The sequence below is a fragment of the Mesocricetus auratus genome, unplaced genomic scaffold (genome assembly GCF_017639785.1).
Source record: "Mesocricetus auratus isolate SY011 unplaced genomic scaffold, BCM_Maur_2.0 Super-Scaffold_100007, whole genome shotgun sequence".
NCBI lineage: Eukaryota > Metazoa > Chordata > Mammalia > Rodentia > Cricetidae > Mesocricetus > Mesocricetus auratus.
The window spans coordinates 12143311-12167655 of NW_024429191.1; the positions used below are offsets into that span (position 1 = coordinate 12143311).

The window sequence follows — 24345 nt, forward strand, 5'->3', positions numbered from 1 at the left end:
CATACTTTTTAAAGGGAGATCTTCACCATGGAGCCCCGCCTGGCAGGAAACTCAGCATGTAGACCAGGCTGACTGCCTCTGCCTCTCAAGTACTGAGACTGTGTCCACCACACCTGCCCTAACCACTGCAAACCTGCCTTCTCTTCTACACTGTGATACTCCTTAGGCTGAACCACTCACAGTCCTGTACGCGCAGTTCTTCTTTGGTATCCTAAGCATTGTAAATGCTAAGGGAAAAAAACTTGTTACATTGCACTATTCAGAGGATAAATGATAAGTAATGTCTATACATACAGGTTTTTTTTTTTAAAGTTGGTTGAACCTGCAGATGGGGAACCCAAGGCTATAGAAAGCTTGCTTCATTTTCTGACATGACATATTTAGTATATATAGCTTCATGAGACATTATAGGCACATAGTAGGTGCTCAGCAAATGCCTCTTGAATGAAATATTCCACTCTGGATTTTTAACACCACTACCATCTGCCAATCAAAACGTAGTATATGAGCTTGCTTTATTGTTTAATCAAATATCAAAGGAACTTATGGAACACATCCCAACTAAACACAGGAAAACCTTACATATTTAGTTTTTTGGGTTTTTTTGTTATCCCTCCCCATTTTAAAGGGGGGTGGATGTATTAGAGTATTCCAGTCTATGGAGATGTCACTATAGGAGTGCAGAGTAAGTGCGGACACTGCCCCCTCATGGCTGAGTGAGGAAGGCTGCTTTCTGCACAGCTGAGAGGGTGAGGAAGACTCAGGCTACTGATGGGGGATCAAGACTCCATAAATAGGTCAAATCAGGAGGCAAGTAAAAGGAAGAAAGTGTCAAAGGGAGAATTTTTAGGGAGTGCAGAGTTCACGTTTCTATATTGTGAGGATGTTGACGATTAGCAGGAGGAGCAAAGAGCAATGTTCAGACAAGAAAATCCCCACTTGATAATACCCACCTGCTGCACTTACAGCTGGGATCCGAGTGGGAGCTGCCTGTCAGTGCTGCAGGGTCAGCTTCATTTGACCATAATTTGTGTGCATCATTTTCACCAAGTGCCTTTGGAGACCAAGAATTGTTTGAGAGAGAGAGAGAGAGAGAGAGAGAGAGAGAGAGAGAGAGAGAGAGAGAGAGAGAGAAGTGTCTGTGGTGTGTGTGTGCGTGCACACACACATTAATTCCTCCTATACATACCTTATCTATGATTTTGCTTTTCACGGCTTTAGCTCTCTATGGCTGACCACAGAAGAAAATATAAAATGGAAACTTCCAGAACTGAACCGTTCCTGGGTTTTTAGTTGCACACAATCCTTAGTAGAAATCTTATGCTGTTCTGCTCCACAGTACCTCTGATGGAACCAATAGTCTACCCAGCATATGCTCTCCGTATAGGCAACCAAGCCACAACTCCTTTAGTTCCATGCTAGTGTGTAGGATTCAGTACTGCTGGGGTGGTAGTTTCCATCATCCACTGTGACACACACACACACAAACAGCTTTCTATTTACAGTGTACTCAGTAAGTCAGTCTGGTATATAGTCAATGCCACATACTTGGTTCCAAGATGATCTGTTCCTAAACAGAACTCTTTCCCTGGCAGCAGGGAAGGCCTTCTGCTGCTGTTGTAGGACCCCTCCAGGTTCAGAGTTCCCAGCATCTGTGAAGCTGGATGCAGGCTCAGTAAGGAAGGAGCTACATTGCTACTCTGTATTTCCCTTTCATTCAAACTGGACCTATGTGCATTACCACTTCCATTGTGTGGATGGGGAAGCTGACAGAGCAACAGAAGGCGATTTGCTTGGGACGATGTGGTTTGCACGTTTGAGCGCCAGTTCCAGGCCTATGCTCCTCACTTACTCTCTGCCTTTCAGGTCCTCCAGGGCTGTGAAAGGTGCAAGAAAAACTTCAAGAACAAGACCAGCCAAGCTGACAGCATGAGGGACACTGGCACCTCCAGGGCTGGGAGCCTGTACCTGGAGCAGAGAGAACTGGGCAGAGCTGGGCATCAGAGCACTGGCTTCTCACATTTAGCCTGGACCTCAGAGAGAAGGGAGTCAGCAAGCTCCTCAGTCACCATGCTGCCCCAGACCCTGCCGGGCTGGTAGGAGAAAAGCTCTCAGCACTTTCAGATGCTGGTGTGTGCTGCTCCAGCGGCGGCTGTTTGTAGTCCCTCATGCTGACATCTCACTTCTGTTGCTGCTGGATGGAGCGTGCAAGCTTTACAAGTATGTGTGTAATGTCTGGCAATGTCTAGGAATCAGCCTGTGGCAGCTGTTCCACACTTCTTTAATTTCCTTTTTTATTTATTTGTGTGCATGCGGGGACACACACATGCCACAGCTGCACAACTACCTGGAGCTGGTTTTCTCCTTCCACCTGTGGGACCTGCGGAAGGAACTCAGATCATCAGAGTTATTGGCAAGTGCCTATCTCACTTGCCTTCAATAAATTAAGAAAAAAGAATGCATATGAGTATTTGCTTGTATGTGTATAAGTGCATTATGTGCCTGCTTGGCGCCTATAGAGAGCATCAGATCCCTTGGAATTCGAGTTAGAGGTGGTTGGGAGCCCCCAAGTGGGTACTAGGAAATGAAGCCCGGTCTTCTGAAAAAGCAGCAAGTATTCTTTCTGGCATCAGTAATTTCTTGTGGAATGAATAATCTAAGCTCATGTCCTAGGAGTTAGGACACGATGAAGTATGGACATTCCCAGAGGGATATCTTGTAAAATTAAGCATTTATCACTCCATTAAATAAATGAGGTTTATTCAGGGAACAGCCATGAGCTGTCATCACCTGCTCACCCACAGGCTCCTCTTCTCTCTTCTCTCCACTAGATCTAGCATTTACGCCTCAGGACATGGAGGGAGGAGATGCATCAAATCCCAGAGTTGAAATGTTCCCTGTGGCGGCCACAGTGCTGGGCAGCTGAGTGAACGTGGAGCGCCTTTGTCCAGAAGGCTTCATTTTCCTCCATTCCACTTGCCCTTTCCAAGCAGCTTCTTGCAGGAAACTGGGCTGCTGTGTTTCCCTCCACTGGCTGCCCCGAGCAACAAGAGAAAACCTGAGGGAGGAGCAGCCCAGTTTGGTGGCCGGGCCAGTCCTTGAGAGCCCAGCCTGACTGAAGTGCAAAGGGCATAGCTGGCAGCTCTCTCTCACAGGAATGGAAACAGGCGCTTCTTCACAATATAAAGGACTGTAGCAAGGAACAGGGCCAGGGCAAGGAAGATGAGAAGTTTGTCTGTCAGTTCCCGGCGGTTGTATTTCGTGATGAGCTTCCGGCCCAGCTGGATGGTCCCCGACATGGACTTAAACTCTTCATTTGCATCCAGGAGAGTCCGTGAAGAGCTGACTGCAACAGAAGAGGAGGGGCCTGATTCAGACTGTGCCACCTGGACAAAGAAGAGCTCAGTATGCTGGGCCATCTGACTGTCAACAAGACCAGAGCCTGAGCCGGGCAGCTGAGATTTAGTTTTATTATTGTGAGTTATGGGCATATCTGTGTGGGTCTAGGCACATGAGGGTACTGAACTTGACCAGAGCCTGAGCAGGGCAGGTGAGATTTAGTTTTATTATTGTGAGTTATGGGCATATCTGTGTGGGTCTAGGCACATGAGGGTACTGAACTTGGGTCCTCTTCAGGAGCAGTACTTGCTTTTAACCACCAAGCCATCTCTCCAGCCCCCTTGTCATTAGCTTTGGATGTCTTGAGCTGTTTTCATGGATACGTGTGGACTAGACAGAGGATGGAGTAAGGGCAGAGATGAAACAAGGTGGCTGTGACAGCCATGAAAGCAAGGTGGGAGGTTCAAGGATTTACCAAACCTCACCGTCTCCCTTGGTTGACATGTGAAATCTTACAAGGAACAAACTCCTTTTCTGTTTCCTACAACTGAAGGGCCCTAGAGGAAGAAATTCTCTACAAAGGCGCCATGGTGGGAAGGCACTTGGCAAGAATGTGGCAGTCCCAAACAGCCTCCTCTGTGGCCTCCGGCTAGGACATTTAAAAGGAACTCACAGTAATGGTCTTGCCAGTGGTCTCAATTCCCAAACCTGCCTGGCAATACTAAGCCCATGAGTCAGTGCTAAAAACCAGACTCCTGAACCCCTTGAAGGATCGCTGACAGGCACCATCTCCAGAGAGACGGGCTATTTCTGTTTTTCACATGAGTCTAGCAATGCTTCCTTAGGGAAGCAGTGATGGCATGAAGCATGTCAGCACAGCTGCACAGCTGAAGGAGAGGAAGAGCGGCGTCCACCCCCACCATCACCACCACACACACAAAGGACCAAACTGTCTTGCTAGTACTGAGACACAGTTTGAGTGTGGCTTCTGGTGTAGCTTCTACTCCTTACCTAGAGTCTGCATAGCCTCTTCACTCTGCTGCACCTGCTGTGACATCATCCTGCTGATCCCCATGAGGCTCTCTGTGATGGTGCTGGATGTCTGTGCCAAACTCTCTTTGGTAGTTTTCCTGAAAGTTCAGAGGAAGGAACAATAACAGCAAAAGCCTAGCTTATAAAAAGCACCATTTTCCCTGTCTGGTAAACCCCCCCCCCCCAAAAAAAGCACCATTTTAACCTATCACACTAGTGCACTTTCTGTTTGTGCTTTGAGATGGGGTCTCATAATATAGCTCAGCCTTGCCAATAGGGCAGAATGTCCTCACCTCAGCTCCCCCCCCCCTCCTGTGAACGCTAGGATTACAAGTATGTACCACACAGTCACCTAGCATACATTTCTTTCTTCTTTTTTGTTTTATTCAAGATAGGGTCTCACTTTGCAGCCATGGCTGTCCTGGAACCGGCTCTGTAGACCAGGCTGGACTAGTTCACAAGGATCCATCTGCCTCTGCCTCCCACATGCTGGGATTAAAGGCATGGGCTACTACTGCTAGCTTGCACATTCCTAAAACATCAGTGTGGCTAAGGATGTATGCTGAGCCCACGTTCTCAAGCCCTGCTGGGAGGAATGGAAACCATGCATGCGGCCGTCTGTAAACCAATTTTCACTAAGTACAAAGAGACTTAGCTCATTCACTCCTAGAGAACTTGTTCAAGGAACCAGATGAAATCCTGCCGTGATGCATCATCATACGATACTGAAAAGGCAGAAATGCCAACACACTAACAGGACTGGTTAATAACCTAGATATTATGCATGCACAGTTAAAAGAAGAGTCTTAAAAATTGTCAGGGAGGACTGGGAGTTAGCTCAGTGGTAGAGCATTTGCCCTTCATGCATGAGGCCCTAGGTTCAACTCCTACTACTACAAAAAACAAACAAAATCCCCAAACCAAAAACCAATTTTAGTCTGGGTTGGGGATGTAACACAATTGGTTGGTAGAGTGCTTGCCTAGTATGCACAAAGCCCTTGGGTGGGTTTCCAGAACTGCAAACTTGGTGTGGAGGTGCACACCTGTGAGATCTGAAGTTCAAGGCTATCCTTAGCTACACAGCAAGTTTGAGACCAGATGAGGATGTATGAGACCCACTGTCAAAATAGAAAAAAAAAATACTTATGCATTAACATAAAGTACAAACATTATGAAAACACAAAGGCCACCTCACATGGGGCTTAGATGTGTTATCAGAGCCCAAAGGGACGAAAGGAAGATACCTTTGCCTTAGGAGGTCTCCTCCCTGCATAAGTTCTGCTTTTTCCAGGTTGTCGATGGCAATTTTGCAGGTAAGATTAGCTTTCCGCCATGAGGTCTGGTTGCTGGAAGAAGAAGGGTCACACATAAGGTTCTGGTGGTGTCTACAGGTTGCTTGGCCTAACCAGTCCACCCTCCCAGGTATGACTCAGAGTTCAACCTCATCTTTCTCCACTTCCTCTTCTTGGTAGCCCTGGTAACTACTTTAGCATAGGTCCTAACATTTCTCTGTTGAACCTCTGGAAGATGTTTCCAGAATGGTCTGTCACTATCCCTCTCCTGCTAGGCAGTTGGGAGACCAGGGAAATGGCCTCTACTAGACACAGACCCACAATGGCTTTACTGCCTGACAAGTGTCTGGGTGTTGTCTTTGAGAACCATGACCTAGCATTCCTCCTCCATACCTAGTACTGGAACCACCATTTATCCCTCCTGCAGTGGCTGTTAGGGGGGTTAAAATCCCAAGAACCAACATTCCTCTGAGACTCGCTATTTTTTGTCTATTTGACACCAGTCACAGACACTAAAAATATCAAAGGGCACCCTGATTGGTGTAATTTATTCATATTCTCCACCTACTCCTTTGTAAATGATGGCTCGAGTGTAAGCAACACTTGAGATCAACAATCCATTTTTCACTGTCAAACAAGAAAAGCCAACCATATCCTTCTAACAATCAAACCCATGCTCTGGAACTCTCACACAGCAGCTCAAATCAACTGTGCTAAGCCCCGACACACAAAATACTAGAACTTAGTGCTTAACTAATTAATTTCTTTAAATTAAAAAAATTAGGTGTGTATGATTGGGGTGAGGGTGCATGCCACAGCACATGTGCGGCGGTTGGTCAGAGAACAATTTTGTGGAGCTGACTTTCTCCTTCCACCTTTTTTTTTTTTAAGACGGGGTTTCTCTGCATAGCCCTGAGTGTCCTGGAACTCGATGTGTAAACCAGGCTTGGCCTTGAACTCACAGAGATCCTCCTGTCTCTGTCTCCCAAGTGCTGGGACTAAAGGTGCTCTTCAGGGGGGCCTCTCAGATGCTGCACAGCACCTCCTAGTCCATTCCACACCTTTTCAAACAGTTACATCTTCAAAAGTTCACAACAGTATTCTGCAAGGCCCAGGGGTACAGAGCTGAGTGCCTGGTCTTCAAGGAGCTCACATTTATTAGGGAAGAAAGTAAGCAAATACTATATAGCTTGGCAAACCTGGTAACCTGATAAACATATCTGCTGCTCCAACATGAATTCCCTGCTTTCTTTCCTCAAACCTTTAACACCACACCAGGAACAGCCATGCTTTGTTTTAAGCCCACACTAAACTGACAGTGTTTGGTGCAACTTACCACAACATGCACACACACTCCCAGTGAGTTCATGCTTACAATCTGAGAACCCTTGGGGACATAAAAAGCCATCGCCAATGAGCCTCGTGCACCTCTCACTCCCATGTCTTTGTCAGTCGCTCTTAACAGCTGAGTGTTATTCACACAGCTGCTGTTGGCGAGCCTACAGCTGGAGAGAAACTCAACTCAGAAGTGAAACCACAAGCAAACAGTTGTAACAAGGGAAACGTATGGAATTCTGACATAGCAGAAACTACTGAGATGGCCTTGAACACCATGAGGCTGAGAAAGGTGTGTTTGCAATAACAAGACCCTTTTGGACTATAGTACAAAAGTACAACCTGATTCATGTTGTCAGACAATGTTAAAAAAAAAAAGTTGCCAGGTGTTGGTGGCGCACACCTCTAATCCCAGCACTCGGGAGGCAGAAGCAGGCAGATCTCTGTGAGTTCGAGGCCACCCTGGTCTCCAGAGCAAGTCCCAGGACAGCCTCCAAAGCCACAGAGAAACCCTGTCTTGGAAAAAAAAAAAAAACAGTTTTTCCCCCTGGTTTAGAGACTAAGAAATGGCATATACTGCTTTATAATCAAAGATTAGCACCCAGCTGCAATGTCATCAAAATCTCAATTCTAGCATAAACTTACATTTCTGTGCATCATTCATTCAGATGATGCCACATTGAAAGCTAAACTTTGGTCCATCTTCAGTAAGTAGGCTCACTTTCAATGAGCTTCCCTCATACTAATTATTCTTGAATAAAATTTACACTGTATTATAAAAGTAATTATGTTCTTAAAAGTTTAATTTTATTATTTTAATTGTACGCACATATGCGTGTGTGAGTAAGTGTGAGATCAGACCCCACTGGAGTTAGAGTTATAGGCAGTTGTAAGTCATCTAACATGGGTGCTAGGAACTGAACTCAGGTCCTCTAGAGGGGCAGTACACATTTGAAACTGCTGAGTCATCTCTCTTGCCTTGAAAAGTAATTTCTGTTTTCAACTATATAAAAAGTGGATGTGAGGTGTAGTTGCATTGGTGCAGGCTTGCCTAGCATGCACAAAACCCTTGCTTTGATTCTCAGCACCACATAAACAGGTGGTGGCACATGCCTGAAACCCAGCAGCTGGGAAGTAGAAGCAGGAGGATCAGAAATCCAAGGTCATCCTCAGCTACATGTTGAGTTTGAGGGCAACTTGGAAGACGAAAGACCCTGTCTCAAAAATAAACAACAGAACCAGGGCCATCGAGATGGCTCAGAGGGTAGAGGTGCTTGTGTGCAGGCCTGATGAGCGGAGTTCCATTCCTAGGTTTCCCAAAATGTCAGAAAAGGACCGACCCCACACACAGTTCCCACACCTACAAAATTTTAAGATACATGAATATATACAGTACAGCAGAGGGTTAATTCTGAAAACATATAAACACTGTGAGCACTATAAACATACCAGCTTCAAATGTCCATGCAGACTCTACTTGTCCCCCTTCCCTCCTCCATAACTACAGATCTAGAGAACTTCCAGCCTGTGTGTGTTAATGACACCACTACATCATCATTAAGCTAGGCTTATTAGACAAATACGTGTACAAGCCTCATGGCCAGCCAGCCAGCAAGCCAGCAGGGATGGCCATAGGCTACCCTGCCTACCTGAGCATCTGCTTTTTGTGGTTCTCCACTTCCTGAAGTAGAAGCTGTTTCTCCGACTCCTTGTCTTGCTCCCTTGCTGACTGCTCCAGGTCCTTGGAGGGGAAAACAGCTGTTAGTCAGAGTGCTTCTGTTTCTAGAAGGGGCACACACAAGCTATTGAAGCATCTTCTACCACAGACTTGGGTGTGAGAGAGAGCATGTCCCAAACAACCAAATGCACAGGCGAATTTACAAGAAAGAGAAGGAAGCATTGGCAGTCCAAAGGTGAGCTGGACAGGGTGCTGGAGTGGGCAGCTCTAGAATGCTGCCCTGGCTGGAGCCGGGGTTGCCATTCCTACAGCCTTGAGACTGCTTGAAATAATGAGGAGGGGGGCAAGAGCCCACTATTACATGTTTCCAAACATTGCCCATTTCTGTACCTACTCCAACAGAGCTTTGAGGGTTTGAACTTGCTTGTGAACGTAACAGAGGCTGAAGCAGAACTAAAAGCATCACAAACCCAGGACCGGCAGAAGCTTCCAGTCTGGGGATGTCCACTCATCAGCAGAGCAGACACAGACACTTGTCTGGTTTATTTTGCTTTGGTTTTGAGGGGGCTGGCAAGTGGTGTGCTATGGACTTTGGGTAGAGGGATGATTTATCTTTCCTGAGTGGTTTGAGAACTGAACAGAAGATAAATTAACATAAACAATGTCCCCAGACTTGTGACCATCCCTGGAGACTGAGAGATGTGCCCTGGAGAAGGCTGCAGATGCTCCAGGAGAGGCATATGCCCATGATTCAAACTAGCCAAATACCAAGGAAAAGAGAAAAGAGTCTATCATGAGCAAAGGATGCAGACATGACCAACAGCACCAGGCCTAAGAATCTGAGATAATGGAGTTGTCACACACACTGTAAAGATGCCACAACACCTCATGCCTCAAGTCCTATTTTTAGTTCCACTTTCAAGCAATCCATAGAGCTAAAACATCAACATATTAGTTTATCCAGATAACAATCTACTCATTTCTATATAAATTTCCATATGCTGGTTTGAAACGAGCATGTGTATCTATGCATCATTTCAACAGCTCAGAAATGACTTCCAGGTTTACGCCCCTCAAATATTGCTAAGGCAGAAAAAAAGCAAAACGGACTATGAATTGAAAAAAAGAGTACTTAGGCATGATTGCACATGCCTTTAATCCCAGCACTTGAAGCAGAGGCAGCTGGATTTCTGTGAGTTCAAGGCCAGCCTGGTCTACTTAGTGATTTTTACTGTACCCAGAGCTATATAGTGAGACACTGTCTCAAGAGAAAAAAACGGAAGGGGGTGTGCAAATGTCACCAGGTATATAACTTAAGTTTTTGTTTAGAATCCCCATTCCCTTCAATGCAGTCACTGCACAAGGTGACTTGTGGTCTATTTTCTGCTACATTGATCTCTTCTGCCTGTCAATGGGTCACTGAAAGGAAGAACGGTGTCAGAGAGAAGGGGATGCGTGCAATTTCCTTAGAAGACGCTGCTTGGAAGTCGTCACAGAGAACCTGACATCTCTGGAGAAATGGAAGATGTACTGTTACTCTCACATTCCAGCTGAAGAAACACAAATGCAAAAATACCATCTATGTAGGAAGCAGCATATTCAGAAGACATAAGCCACTTCTTTTCCACTCAATCACAACCTTGTTGAAACACACAAAAGAGACATTCACTTAAGTGCTTTTAAGTGTTTCCAGGTATACACAGAGCATATAAAACTGAGGAAATGCAGACAAGAGCTAGGATGGGGCTAGTCATTCACTGACCTTTCACCTTGGTAGATGTCATCTAAAGAGAGGCTGTAACCAAGAGCAGCAGCATAATAAATGTGTAAATGTACTGGTGAAGATATTTACTTAAAACTAGGAAAGGAAAGAAATGCCAGGTAAGAACACAAGATACTTATGCAACAGTGGTAGTTAAAAGTTGGAGAATTGGCTGGGTGGTGGTGACTCGTGCCTGTAATCCCAGCACTCGGGAGGCAGAGGCAGGCGGATCTCTGTGAGTTCGAGGCCAGGCTGGACCGACAGCCTCCAAAATAATACAGAGAAACCCTGTCTCGTAAAACCAAAAAAAAAAAAAAAAAAAAAAAAAAAAAGTTGGAGAAGGAGAATTGAAGAAAGGCATTTTAAGAAAACAAATTAGCTCTAAGAATCAAAACAGGGAAGCAGCCCAAATGAATGCCTGTTGGTAAAGAAATGGCTAGAAAAAAATTACAACTATATAAGAAGGCTGGAAGGCTGTTTAAGTGCAGGTCCTTCAGAGACAGGTAAGCCTAGAGATTTAATGCTATGGCATGTTCATGCCCAGAAAGAGAAGACACTGCAAAAATATATCTGTAATCTTTAAGAAGACAAACTCTGGCAAGACATGTAAGTAGCAAATCAGAGCTATTTGAAATAGTGGTACAGAGAACAAATAAAGAACAGTACCAAGACACACAACAGAGACTAACAGCTGTGGGCGCGCACGCACACACACACACACACACACACACACACACACACACACACACACACACACACACACAGGAAGCAATATTTTTCAAAAGTTCAGATGGAGGAAGCAGTGCTGGAGATGGTGATCACTAAGTACTGAAATTCTAAAGTCAGCTCCAAATGCAGAAATCACCTATATTTGAAACTGCCCTGGAAAATCCCCCAGGAAGGGAACAAGAAGCGCTCTCGAAGTTGTCAACCTGCTAATTTCCCACCAGCTTTGGAAGAGACTGTATCTGCTAAGCAATCGAAGAATTGAAGGATAGTTTTGGAACAACGTCATTTACTACATGCAGCAAAACTAGGTGATTCTAGCCCCACGCAGTGATGGGCAGATTCGTAGTACCAGTCCCTGAGGGCACAGCAATGGATGGTTCTACTACTCACATGGTTACTTCTCATTCTCTTGTGTTTTGAGACAGCAGTTGCACTATAGTTAAAGTCAGGTGTGATATGATGTAAACTGTGACTCTAGAAACCATAAGGGAGTTACTTCAAAAAATGATAGCATGGAAAACACCCAGGACATGTTGGTGACAGACTCAGGCAGGGAATGAGTGCACAGGTTCCAATCTTTGTTAGTCCGTTTACCCTCAAGGTAACAATGTTTACCCAGGTAGCATGTGAAGAATCTGGTCAACTCTCAAGCAAAGGCTATTCTAGGCCAGAGCTCTCACCCTGGCTACCTGCCCTTAGGTAACAAAGGTTTGGAGCCTCACTTACCTGTATCCTGCATCGTAACTGTTGAAACTTTTCTTTCACCTTAGTATTCAGTTCAGTGAGCTCACTTAAGGGTCCAGAACAATCTCGAATATCCTATAAGACAAGGAAGAGATGAGGGGCCTTTCTTCAGTCAATGACATATACAGGGAGAAAGCTGATTTAGCCCACAACTAAGGTTGGTCTAGCTTCACCTCCTCCTGCTCACTGCTGTTCTCCTTTGCACAAAAGCAAAAACATCACTTTCGGTTTCCTCATGCCTCTTAAAATTAACACTGAGCAGAATACATAAAAGTAGTCTGCATGTACAGTTCAGTGTACAGTATTTGCATATGCTTGAGGTCCTGGGTTTCATCCTAGCAACACACACACACACACACACACACACACAATTATATGTGTGTAGATAAATAAGTAGCTAGCTAAACTCAACCTTGACTTAAAATTTTTACAAAGCATTATCCAGCCACTATGAAAGGCTTAAGCAGCTTAATGTTCATGAAGAATGAACATCTAAAGCTGGGCAGTGGTAGCACAAAATCTTTAATCCTAGCACTCAGGAGGCAGAGGCAGGTGGACCTCAGTGAGTTTGAGGCTAGCCAAAGTGAGTCAGGATAGTCAGGATGATTACACAGAGAAACCCTGTCTGGGGAAGAAAATGAGCATCTAAGAGATACTCTACAACTCTAAAATCCCAGTGCCTAAATCCATGGTAACATATAACAAAAGCAACTTAGTCTGATTTTACAAACCATCTGTCTGTTGCAAGTCATAATGTTTAAAGATATTGAGAATTTGCTTCTGGAGAGAAATCAAAATCACTAGAGCCAAGATTTAATGCAGGTTCTAGACTTGGGCTATTATATTCAAATCCTGGTTACAACTTATTAGTGCAATCTTGAAAAGCTGTGCTTCCAATTCTTCATCTGACCTACCTCAGAGTCATATTTCTTTGCATAAAATGCTTAGAAGAATGGCTGGAAGACCATAAGAATGCATATGTATGGGGTTATGCTTACTTAATAGTAACCACAAGAATCCAAAACCATGGGTCACAAAAGAGACCTAGCAATCCGAATATGAAAACGTACCTTTTCTTTTTTTAAATTTTGGATGCGGTCTGTTTTTTGTTTTTGAGACAGGATCTATGTACTCCATGTTGGCCTCAGATGCATGATTCTCCTACCTCTGCTTTCCAAGTGCTAGCACCAACACACTAGCAGCTTTGTTTTATGTAAGTACATGTATTTATTGATGCATTCCGAGGACCGAAAGCTAAATTTAACTCTACACCGAGCTACATATACCCCCAGCCCCTGGTAATTTCATTTGTATAAACCCAATTCTTGTTTATCTTTCTAGAATTGGGCCAGACACTGGGCCATCACTGAAGTTTGAGAGATTTAAGGTTTGCACCAAGTTTTTTCACTTATTCTCTTGTCTATTCTTAAAATCATACTTCGTCGCGGCATAGGATAAAGTACTAATGTGGTATGGTGCGCATCTGGTCTATCAGAGAGTACTACTTCCTCACCCCTTTTTGACAGGAGCTCATGCGTGTATCCTAGCAACCACAGCCCATATACGCAGCACTGGGAAGGAAGCCCAGTGCAAGCTAGGCAAGCATTCATCAGCAGAGCCACACCCCCATCCTTTCTTCTCTCGCTGTCAGATTGTATTGCGAGTTTCTTCAGTTGTTTGTTTTTTTTTTAATCAGAGACCAAGTTTATATTTTTAAGCATATATTTACTTTGTAATAAACCATTTTCAGTTTTTTTCTAAATTGAGGAACCATTTCCACATTCCCTACTCTTAGCTATGTTAACTTTCTTGCACTACCGTCTCCGACTTACACCTGCTTCCAGATAAGCGCCTCATTTCCCCGTCGTAAGCTCTAAAATCCTTGGCTGGCTTTCCCCGTCCAGGTCCTAGTATCGGCACTGCCTGCCTTTTGACACAGAACTTTACACTCCATTAGATTTCTTCACTCAAAAAAAAAAAATTACAACCACGGTCCAGGTTACGTTAGCTTCGGCCAGTGACTCCCGTGCCAGGTGGCCTTGGGTTACCCTCAGGGCCCCTAACACGGGGAGGGTGTGGGAGGAGATAGGAGAGGCGGCAGGGCGGAGGTACCGCCGAGACAGCGGGTGAGCAGGCTAGCTCCGAACCTCTGCTGTATTGCCAGGGGACAGGAGAGGGACGTGGGGATACCTCAGAGGCGGGCGAACCAACAGTACGCACAAGAAAAGCGCTGAAAGTCAGTGATCCCCAGGGACCCGACCGAATGGAGCCTGAGGAATCCGCTTGGAGCAGGGACGCCTGCCTGGGAAGTTGAGCTGAGCGAGAAGGTACCAGAGAACGCCAAGGCGGTTAGCGAGAGTCCGGCGTGGGGCTAAGAATCTGTACCTGGATAAGCGCCTTCACCTCTAGGTCGAATTTGACAATCTCCTGGTTACAGATTCGGACGTGGACGTCCTGGGGAGCCGCCATGTTGGAAACGCGGCTACGGCGAGCAGCGGTGGCCAAACTTTATCGTGTTCGAGTGACGCCGGCTCGCCTTCCGTATTTTTCTTAATGTGGCGCCGCCGGGAGACTTAGTGCAGAGCAAACCAGGTTGCCAGTCCAGACCTGGGATTTTCTTTGACACGTGGAACACGGACAGCCCCTCTCGTCTGCTCCTACTAAACGGAAAAGTGAAAGTAATTATGAAGAGTCATGAGGGTTGGAAAACAGCTCATTTGGTGATGGGCTTGCCTGGCACACCACCGTTGCCTCGGGTTCTGACCCCAGTAACTTTCAGAACAACAACAAAAAATCCGCTCAACAGTTGTCACTTTCCATCTTTCTGGCACCAATTACTTTAATGACATTTTGCATAGGAACAAAAAAGTACCAATTAGGTTAATACAAAATTTTTACAGTAAGTATGAATTATAGAGTAAGACACAAAAATTTGTAAAGGTATAGAATTTATGCAGGTCACTGGAGCATCTCCATCAGTACAAGCATGATTCCAGGGCTTTCTCATACACAGAACCTACATTGCCTTTCTTACACATTTCTATGACTCTGATGTTGCTCTTTGTGTAGAACAGGATTACAAGTATCTTGCAGGAGTGATTCTGATTGAGTCATGTGATTTTTGATAGAAACAATGTCAGTGCAAACCTCAAGGGTAGTGCTTTTTAAAATTATTGCTTCTTAGTAAATCTTCAAGACCACTGACCACTTTCCCTTCCCTTTCCCCCACCTTCAGGGATTCCCCAGGCTCTGTAGCCTTGGGGTGTGGGTTCCCTCTTTAAAAATGTTTTTCTCAAACTGCACACACAGCCTCCTAGGTGGTGTAGTATAAGTCAGCCTCCACAGTTGCCTATGTTCCTACAGCACCTTGCACCATTTTCTAAAAGGTGCTGAACACCTCACTGCAAGTAAGAACGGCCTGGATTCCAGGTCTGTACATCATCAACCCTGCTCTAGTTTTCTCAGAAGCTAATATGATCATCAGTAGCATCACTGCCAAGGATGCCTTGAGGGTGAAATGAGGTACCACATGAAATGCGGCAGTGTTGATAATGTGGCATTGAACTCAATGGCTTCTAGTTGCTATAATGTGGCATTGAACTCAATGGCTTCTAGTTGCTATCCACGTATTACTAAGCAACATAATGGGAGTATGTATGTGCAAGCATTTACTGTTCAGTGTTTCACTTGCATAGTCAACTTGATTAGTTTGGTTATAGGAAGTGGGAAGGAGGACAGAAAAAAATTGAATATGTAAAAGGATGTATGCATTTTATCTTGGCTTTTCAGAGGCAGGGTCTCATGTAGCCCACAATGGTTTCCAACTGTCTGTGTAGACAAGGACAGCCTTGAACTCTTGGTCTTCTTGTCTCAAACTCCCAAGTGCTGTAATTACATATGTTCACCACTGAAGTTGTCAGACTTGCTTTAATAATTCTTTTCTATTTGGGTGTGGTGGCACACACCATTATTCCAGCACTCAGGAGGCAGAGGCAGGCAGATCTCTGTGAGTTCTAGGCCAGCCTGGTCTACATAGTGAGTTCCTGGCTAGCCAGGACTAGAGTCTGAGGCCCTGTCTCAAAAAAAACAAAATCGAAAAAGAATCCTCTTCATAGTGGGTGTATCGGTTTACAAATGCAACAGCAAAATGACAGAAATACCCATTTCCTCTAGCTCACCAGCATGGTGTGCTGACACTGGGATCCTTACCATTTGGTCTGTTTCTCAAAATGTCTTTATTTTGCATCTCTCATAATGAACAAGAAAGACTAGGAATGTTTCAAAGATATATTTACTTTGCTCACTTTTCTACTGGGTCATTATTCTGCATTAGTTTTTAGGTGCCCTTTCTGTTATTAGTATTCTGGTTGTAAATTTTGCAGAATTCTGACTTTGCCTATGGTACTTTTTAGCTCAAAGATGACTTAAAATTTCAGTTTCACATAGCACTGGTAGAGTTTTATGACTCCTGGACTTAGGACTATGTTAAAAAAAATCCTTCCCACTCCTCAAGAATTTAAGATTGTTCACATTCCCTTCTAGTACTTACGTTTGTTTTTTTAAACACCTATATCTTTACCCATTTGAAACATATATTGGCTTATAGTGTGAGATCCAGAACTAACTTGACATTTTCTAGGTTACTCAGTGGCTCCAACACTAGAGAAGGGCCCAACTTTTTTTTTAATCTTAGTTCTGGATTTCATATCAACTGTGCTGTTTGTTCATACATTTCTAAACTCACTATTCTAATCTACTTGCCTGTGCATTCACACACTAAATGGCAGTTTTTATATGGAGTCTTCTGTATGATTGGATTAACTACTTGATTTATTCTCTCTAAACCCCAACATATTTCAGCTACTTTTCCCCCACAATTTTCACACACTTTGGGTTATTTTGTTAAGATGGTATCACATATTTAATGTGACTCAGAGCCAGTAACTTTCAGTTGACAGGTCTTGTTTTGGAGCCTGGTGTGTATTCTAATTCATTCAAATGTCTTCAGCAATCTTCACTGTAAACTCTTCTTTCAATTTTGTACATTTTCTGTTCTTCATTCCAAATACCATTTTAAGATTAAAAACTTTTAAAGAAATAGATTGACATTCAAATCACTGTAATGTTCTGAGTAAACCTCTCCATTTAGGACACAGGAGAAACCTTAAAGACAGTACTGGATGGATTTCCAGCCTTTGAACCCTTGCCTTCCATCCTTCTTGCTGGGAATTCCTGCACAATCAGCAGTCTGCAGAAGCTAGAGTAAGCAGTTCTCCATGTCTACTTTATGTGATACTTTGTTCCAACTAGTTAACCCAACCCTGCACCCTGAGCCAGAGGCTATCTCCTAGGGGACAGGCAAGTGCACAGCCTGGTACCCACCCACCCACACACCCTCTCATGAGTCTTCCAACCCTACTTTACTCCTTCCATTCAGGAACTGTCTTTGTTGACTACACTGACTGGGCTTTGGATCTTTCTGACCCTCATATTCTAAGCACGTTACTTCCTTCTGACATGGGCACTCTCCTAAATATTGCTCATGATTTGGCCTGGCTCATTTGAGATGAGCAGGAATTGTCCTCAGAGCATCAAGCAGACTGGAGTGTGCTGAACCTCTATTACCATGGGCTGGATGTAGGGCTAGTACCTACATCTGAGAACTGTTGGACTCTTCTGTGGAAGGACAAGGCTATCAGCCTCACTGGGCCTGATATTAGTAGCTGAGTACTCTTAAACAGAACAACAACTAGAAGGTTTATGGAGTACCACCTCCATACCTAAGAATTCCCAATCTTCTAGCTGAATAAGGACAGCACTTCCTAATTAATGTTTTTCTTTCAAATTCTTCATTGCACTATAGCTTAAGAATTCGCCAGCTGATGTATCTCATTGATGATATCGTGGAAGACTTTGTTCCCTAAAGACTGCACTGACCTAGCTCCCTTGGCTCCTCAGAGTTCCCAACACTGGGAGAGGCAAATCTTGAACAACAATCACCCCATGGGAAATCACATCTACTTTACTTGGCCTTTTTTTTTTTTTTTAACTCAAATAGAGGGGATAAAAAGTCAAGTAACCTTCAGCTGTCATTCCTTAGGTGCTGTCCTTTTCAGGGATGGGGTCTCTCAGTAGTTTCCAAGTAGGCCATGCTGGGCTGTGGGCCCCAGGGATCTACTTGTCTCCCTGGCTGGATAGAAGTGTCCATACCAGACCCTGCTGTTCATCTGAGTGCTGGGAATTGAAATAAGGTCCTCATGCTTGCCTGACATTTTAACATACCTGCATGCCCTGCAGCTCTCATCCCTTCTTTAACATCCCCATAGATGCCATATCTTCAACTTTTCTTGTGTTTTCTGCCATCCTGCCCACATGCCATTCCCCTTGGTGAACTGATTTTGTGGCGGTCTCTTCAATCACTCTATAACCCAGCACCTACTCACACATCCTGAGAGAATAGGTTCTCAACAGATGCTTCCTGCTGAAGAACATCCATTCCTATGCCCCTTTCACCCAGTCAGGGCCCCTTGGTGTAGGCCTTAGGCACACAGCTCCCCTAGCTTGAAGTGTTTTGATAATTTGTTTTCCTTGAAGAAATTCCCTGTCCAAATTACCAAAGACAAATTAAGTATAAACTATTGTTTACAAAGAAAGCAAATATTTCTATCAAATAATTTTATGGTATACCTAAATTTCACTGAAATACTAAAAGCCCAGCTACAGTGTCAATAACCCTTAGTTCTCTGTATGCCCAAAGAGACAACACAGTTGGCTCCCCTGCTCTGTGTAGCTGGAGACTTCTTAGGGACAGTTTGTCCTGAGGAATGGATGGCTTCTGTGTTGCAGGCAACAGAAAGGAGAAAAGACAAAATATGAGGCAAACGATTCAAAACCTTTTCTTTTCATATTTTTTATTTTAAATTACAAAGGGTGCTGCATACACTGATGATTCTGTGTCTGACTACAAGTGCTGACAGGTTAGAGGGTGACAGAAAACAAAGCAACCTGTGCATGGCCTTCTCCTGAAAGGAGAACTGCACGACTATTAACCAACGTTGAGTCATTTTTAAACAGCTCATGCGTGAACAAGATACAAGAGACAAGACTGAATCCAATAAAGTGTCACAGCTCCAGCTGGGGGTGGGAGAACCAAACTATGGAATATTTATGATCATATCACAGACAGGATCCTAAGCGCAACTATTTGAAAAGGCTGCCAAACCACAGAACAAACACTTTGTATTCTTGCCTTTCTGTGTTGGCAACTCCAGAGTTACTGAACCACAAATGCTATGCTATGTATGGGACAGACTCTACGGCAAGAAGACAATAGCAGGCAGTGGAGTACAGTGTCGTAAAACATGTGGTGGAAAGGCCAATACAGTACACACACACAGTGTTGTTATTTAGTTCTGGAAAAAAACAAAGGGCAAAGGGCAAGACACAGAATCAGTCCCATTCCTGGCACCCGGAACTGAGTCAACTACACCAGGTGTTTACACTGTAATGGAAGAGGCAAGCCAGGTTCCCACTTGGCACACGGAGACATAAATCTTAGTGCTCTTCACTAATCACTGAGTCTTCAACTCTAAAATACTATCTGGAAGTAGCTGTGAGGTTCTGTTACCTTGATACCACCCCCAAAAGTCTCTTCAAAACAAAATGGCAATTTGGAATAGTGCAGTTCCTAGGTGTCAATTCTATTTTAGTTTACTAAAAATGGGGACTATGTTTCAACACATAATCCCACTTGCCTATGGAAGTGTGTAACTCTCAGTAGTACATTTTCATTACATTCCCCCAACACCTTTATTCCTTAAAAGGAAACCACCATCCCTACATCTGACATTCATTGTTACATCCCACTGTGTCTGAAATACAAAAAAAAAGACAAAAACCAAAACCATGAAGTTATCTTCTCATAATGCCCTTATTAAGATGACAAAGATCATGCAAGAATCCACAAGTATTACGGCACTGTATGAAACTCATTTGTCACGATCCAGGGAAGAACAAGACTGCAGTTCTGTGCAAAGTTGTGCAAGTGGTCGCAGTTCCATGGGAAATGGTATTCCACAAGACTCCACTAGAAACATAGTTGAGACCTTTTCCATTAACACTGAAATTCAATGCATTCTCAAAATTCAAGTTTCAAGATTTGGAGAGATGCTAACATTCTGTCACACAATTAATTAGAAAGTAGTTGAACAGAATTTTAGGAAGACTATATAAAGAAAGGGAACATAAGTTTTGTTAATTCTTGCTGAAGGCAACTTGAATTCATTTCTTAGGAAGTTAACTAAAACTTAGCAGCTAAAATATTATTTTAATGTATGGGATAAAGAAAAGCACATCCATTTTTGACATTTTGGTGAATAAACTAACAGCTTTATTAATGAAGGCAAACATCAGATAATTGTATGAATATTATATATAAAAATGAAATTCATACCAATAGCATTGTATTTCAAAAGTACTGTACTTCTGTTTCTTTTAAAGAGACTTGTCATCTGTTGTAAAAACAAACAAAATGGGTACTCTTCTCCTAAAAAGCTCTGGAAAACAAAATAGTCACTTTCAATCAGATGAAATGAACGCACCTTTCTATAATGCAGACTCTTGCTAAGAAGCAAATGAAGTCAAGCATCAGAGAGATGCATGATAACTTCACAAAAGTCAGAGAAGGGATGTAGTAAGATTACTCAAAGATCATTCAAAACTGGTCTCTCATACAAGTATAAAAAAACTACAAAAAGAGGGAACTATGGAACCATGCCCATCTGAAATCCTTCATGATGCTTCTGGAATAGCTCTGATTCTCTTACAAAAAGGACAAAGTTAAGGTTTGGGAAGCAGGAGGGAATGAAGATGTTTCATTAAGTGTACAAGTAAGGCACAAGATCAAGCCACACCCAAGTCTCTCATGACGGACGTGGAAAGGACAAGAACCTATACGAGGTACAGTACAGCAAGCAACCACACTGACAGAAAAACACACACGACCTTAACAGGAGCAGCCCAGCAGCGTGCTCTCATGTGGGCACAGACTAAAGAATCCAGTGTATCTGAAACCAGGAAGCAGAAGGTTCATTGTTACTTTTTTACTGTAGTAGTACTGGAGTCAGTTTATGGTTGCTTTTGGAACAATGGGTTTATCTGAGGAGAATTCACAATGCCTTCACTTGGGAAGGTTCTGGACTTCATGAGCTATCTGTATACCATGTATGAACACAGAAAACTTTTAGACAGCTCTCACTCTAATGGCTTCCACCCAAAATACATGCCACGATTTTAAAAAACAGAACATGTACAACTTCTGGGGTTTTTATGAACTTGTGAGAACTGTCTGTGATACACTAGGTATTAGGTACTTTAACAACAATGAAGGAAGCAGATCATTACTGGCATTAAAAAGTACAACCATTTCTAGACGGTTTTAAATGCCACAGAGTCCCCTGGTTAAAATGTAAAGCTGCACAGCTTGCCTATGTCATCTTAAACAGCAAGAGGATTTAACTTGCACTCTACATTTTACTGCCAGGTTTTTTATTTAGATCAAGTATCGCTGCAGCGCTCTGACCAGCCCAGGTTTAGCAGCAAATGGCAGGAATCATATAAAATGCAATTTTATAACAAAGTGCTTTTCTAAGATATACATACGTATATAAATAGGTACAAAATAAAGTGTCAACATTAAAAAGCTCAACTATTTAAAGGCTTTCAACTATTTAACTTAAGTAGTACATATAAAACACTGAAATGCACGGGTATGGAATCTACTAAACAGATTCAAAGTCTTTTGAAATGCAAGACCAAAAAATCAAATTCTGGTTTGCAGACAAGAAAAGAGTATCAAAAAACCAGAATTCCTAACAGGGCAGCTATAAAGGGGCAATTTTATAAACTTCACCAACTGAATCACTATCCTGAAGTGATATTCACTTGACTTCAAAACTGCCATATTCTGGAACTTTCAATTTATCAGATATACACTGTCAGAACCTCACATACTTCCATTTGTGAACCTATGCTTTGCTTTCTCCCATCTAAAAAGTAAAAACCTGAATTCTATTAACTATGAGATGTGAGCTCATTGTCTGTTAGGGTGAGTGCACTAACAGGTACATTTCCACCAAACATACAACAGCCTTGTCACAGCTAGCAAGTCAAGACATTTCTTGGTTTCTTATGTTCCATGATGTCAAAGAGGCAAGTAAGACACATTTTTGGATTGTTACTGTGTTCTAGAATTGAACCTTCATGTGCTATAGTTTATAAATGGGGAGGAGGGAGAGACAGGAAAAGGAACTACTGTGAGGACCAAGGACAACCAGTTTAGTTCTATCACTAGGTAATGGAGAGACAGCAACTATGTCTGAAATTTCAGGGTTTTCTTCTAGAAAAACTTTTACGTTTTTAAGCCATACGTTTTCATAGTTTCAAACACAAGATTTGAGATAAAACCATCAAGAAAGACAGATGGCAGGACCTGCAGGAGGTTATAACGCTACCTTGACATAGGAGTTTCTCATCAAGAGGTAAAGCTTGAGCACAGTTAAACACTGACTAATACGGCCGCTTACGTGAGCAAAGAAGAGCACCTAAAAACTAAACGTGTTCATGTTTCTCAATTCTAGAAACTACAGAAGATAAGTCACATGTAAGTTTGAAGAAAATACCTGTACAAAAATATAAAAATTTATAAATTTGTTTTAAGCTTGTGTTGATCTTTGAAAATATTACATGCACAATAATACATCAATTGGAAAAGTGGCAACTAAAGTATTAGATATTTTAGCTTTTTTCTTTATATATATATACATAATACAATAAAAATAATCTGTATTTTGGTTGTTTGGTGGAAGTATACTACAATAAGCTAAATAAACTTTAATTTTCAGAGTCAAAAAGTATTTTATCAATAGCTTACTAATATGAAATATATTAAAATTTACTATAATAAGTGCAGAAATAAAAGATACCTAAATGGCCACCAACTTATCTACTATGGAAGCAAACTAGAGGAACAGCAAAATAATATTTGTATGTATGGATGCTCCTTCTGTAGATAATTGGACCCAAACAGAAATAAAATTCACAGTTGAGTAAGATCCCTAACCCTGACCTTTAAATTTTTCTCTTTTTTTTATACATTCATACAGTATCATGTAAGCTGTGCAAAACTTTACTTAGACTGGCAGTCTGCCATACCAGTTGCATTTGTCTTTGGTAGAAAAAATAAAACAATCGCAATAATGTGCAAGTATTTTCTTCCGGTCAAGTACCGAAATAGAAGTTTTCTAGAGCCATCTTTTTTTGTTTTTTGTTTTGTTTTTTTTATACAATACACAGACTCTGTGGCATATATCTACATTTCAACATAGTCCTATATACATTCAAATTTTTTGAAAAAGAGTTGGAACAAAAAGACATTTAAACCCCATAATTTTCTCATCTATATGTATCTTGTTTTTCCTCATTAGGGTTTTCATCATACAAAATATTACCAGTTTTAGAATTTCCCCAAAATACAAGGCACAAAGAATATGCTTTTTTCTTACTTGCACAATTATATATATATTTATATATATCATATTGAGTTCTAAAAATAAACATCTAAACATGGTACACACATGAGTGCTAGGTGCGCCATGTACAAGTGAGATTAATGGCTGTGAAAAATTAGAACAAAAAAAGCAGTCATTCTAAAAACATTCTAAATGGACTCCGAAAAAAATGCTTCCTCGGGATTTCTGTGTGGTTCAGAGCATAAACCCACCTTAATACTTAGCATTATAGTAATATATTCACTCCTCCAAAATGTTTTAACAGATGTTTACAATCTGTACCTCACATTTACTTAGCATGTGAGCTACCTTTCTAATGCCAGCAGCAGGATCACTGGTTTATGCTCTGAAAATGCAATAATCAAGTATTTTGGATCATGCTTCACTTATGCTACAAGTTCTTAAAACAATGTAACCTAATTATAAATGTTTACATAATGCTAATTGACATGCAAAACAGAATGAAAATTTACAATGAATAACGTGACAAAAACAGACATTTCTGACCAGTGGTCCAATGAGGCTGATTACACTTTTGATGCTGGTATCCTTAGTCCTACAAGGCCTCCAGTGGGGTTGCCTTCAGCAGTCTTCCCTAACACTTGGTTAACAAATTCTGAGGTTTGCCCAGCGACTGGGAGACCTGAAGAGAATAAAAGACACACTTTAAGATAAAAAAATGGAGAGGACATAAAGGACAGGGAAGAAGTCTAAAACACTCCACTACTTGCTGCAGCAGCTCAGAAAACCATCCTACATGGCAGACTTTGTTTCCTAAGAAAACCACACCAAGAGTCATGAAGCATTTTAAAGTGGTAGATGACACTCAGCAATACCAAAAGGAACCCAAGGCCCACTGGCAGCCAC

The 24345-nt window shown here is 42.5% G+C and overlaps 2 protein-coding genes across 8 annotated transcripts in view; both read right to left on the reverse strand.

The window, feature by feature from the left end:
- Positions 1 to 2743: 2743 nt before the first annotated feature.
- Positions 2744 to 14427, reverse strand: Bnip1 (BCL2 interacting protein 1). Its single transcript, XM_005087003.4, has 6 exons — positions 14297 to 14427; positions 11894 to 11986; positions 8648 to 8739; positions 5616 to 5717; positions 4351 to 4469; positions 2744 to 3346 (listed from the first exon to the last, which is right to left on the reverse strand). Exons 1-6 carry the CDS (start codon positions 14378 to 14380, stop codon positions 3150 to 3152), a joined length of 687 nt encoding a protein of 228 aa, XP_005087060.1. The 5' UTR covers positions 14381 to 14427; the 3' UTR covers positions 2744 to 3149.
- Positions 14428 to 14441: 14 nt separating this feature from the next.
- The window catches only part of Crebrf (CREB3 regulatory factor), a 65680-nt gene continuing 55776 nt past the window's right edge, over positions 14442 to 24345 (reverse strand). For 5 of the 7 annotated variants that reach the window (XM_040748415.1, XM_021223550.2, XM_040748416.1 and 2 more), the window contains one exon: positions 18797 to 24121. In XM_040748415.1, the coding sequence (XP_040604349.1) occupies positions 24006 to 24121 (116 nt within the window). In that variant the 3' untranslated portion in view covers positions 18797 to 24005. Of the gene's footprint in view, positions 14572 to 18796; positions 24122 to 24345 lie in introns of those variants that run through there. The other 2 variants (XM_040748413.1, XM_040748412.1) reach the window with 2 other exon arrangements.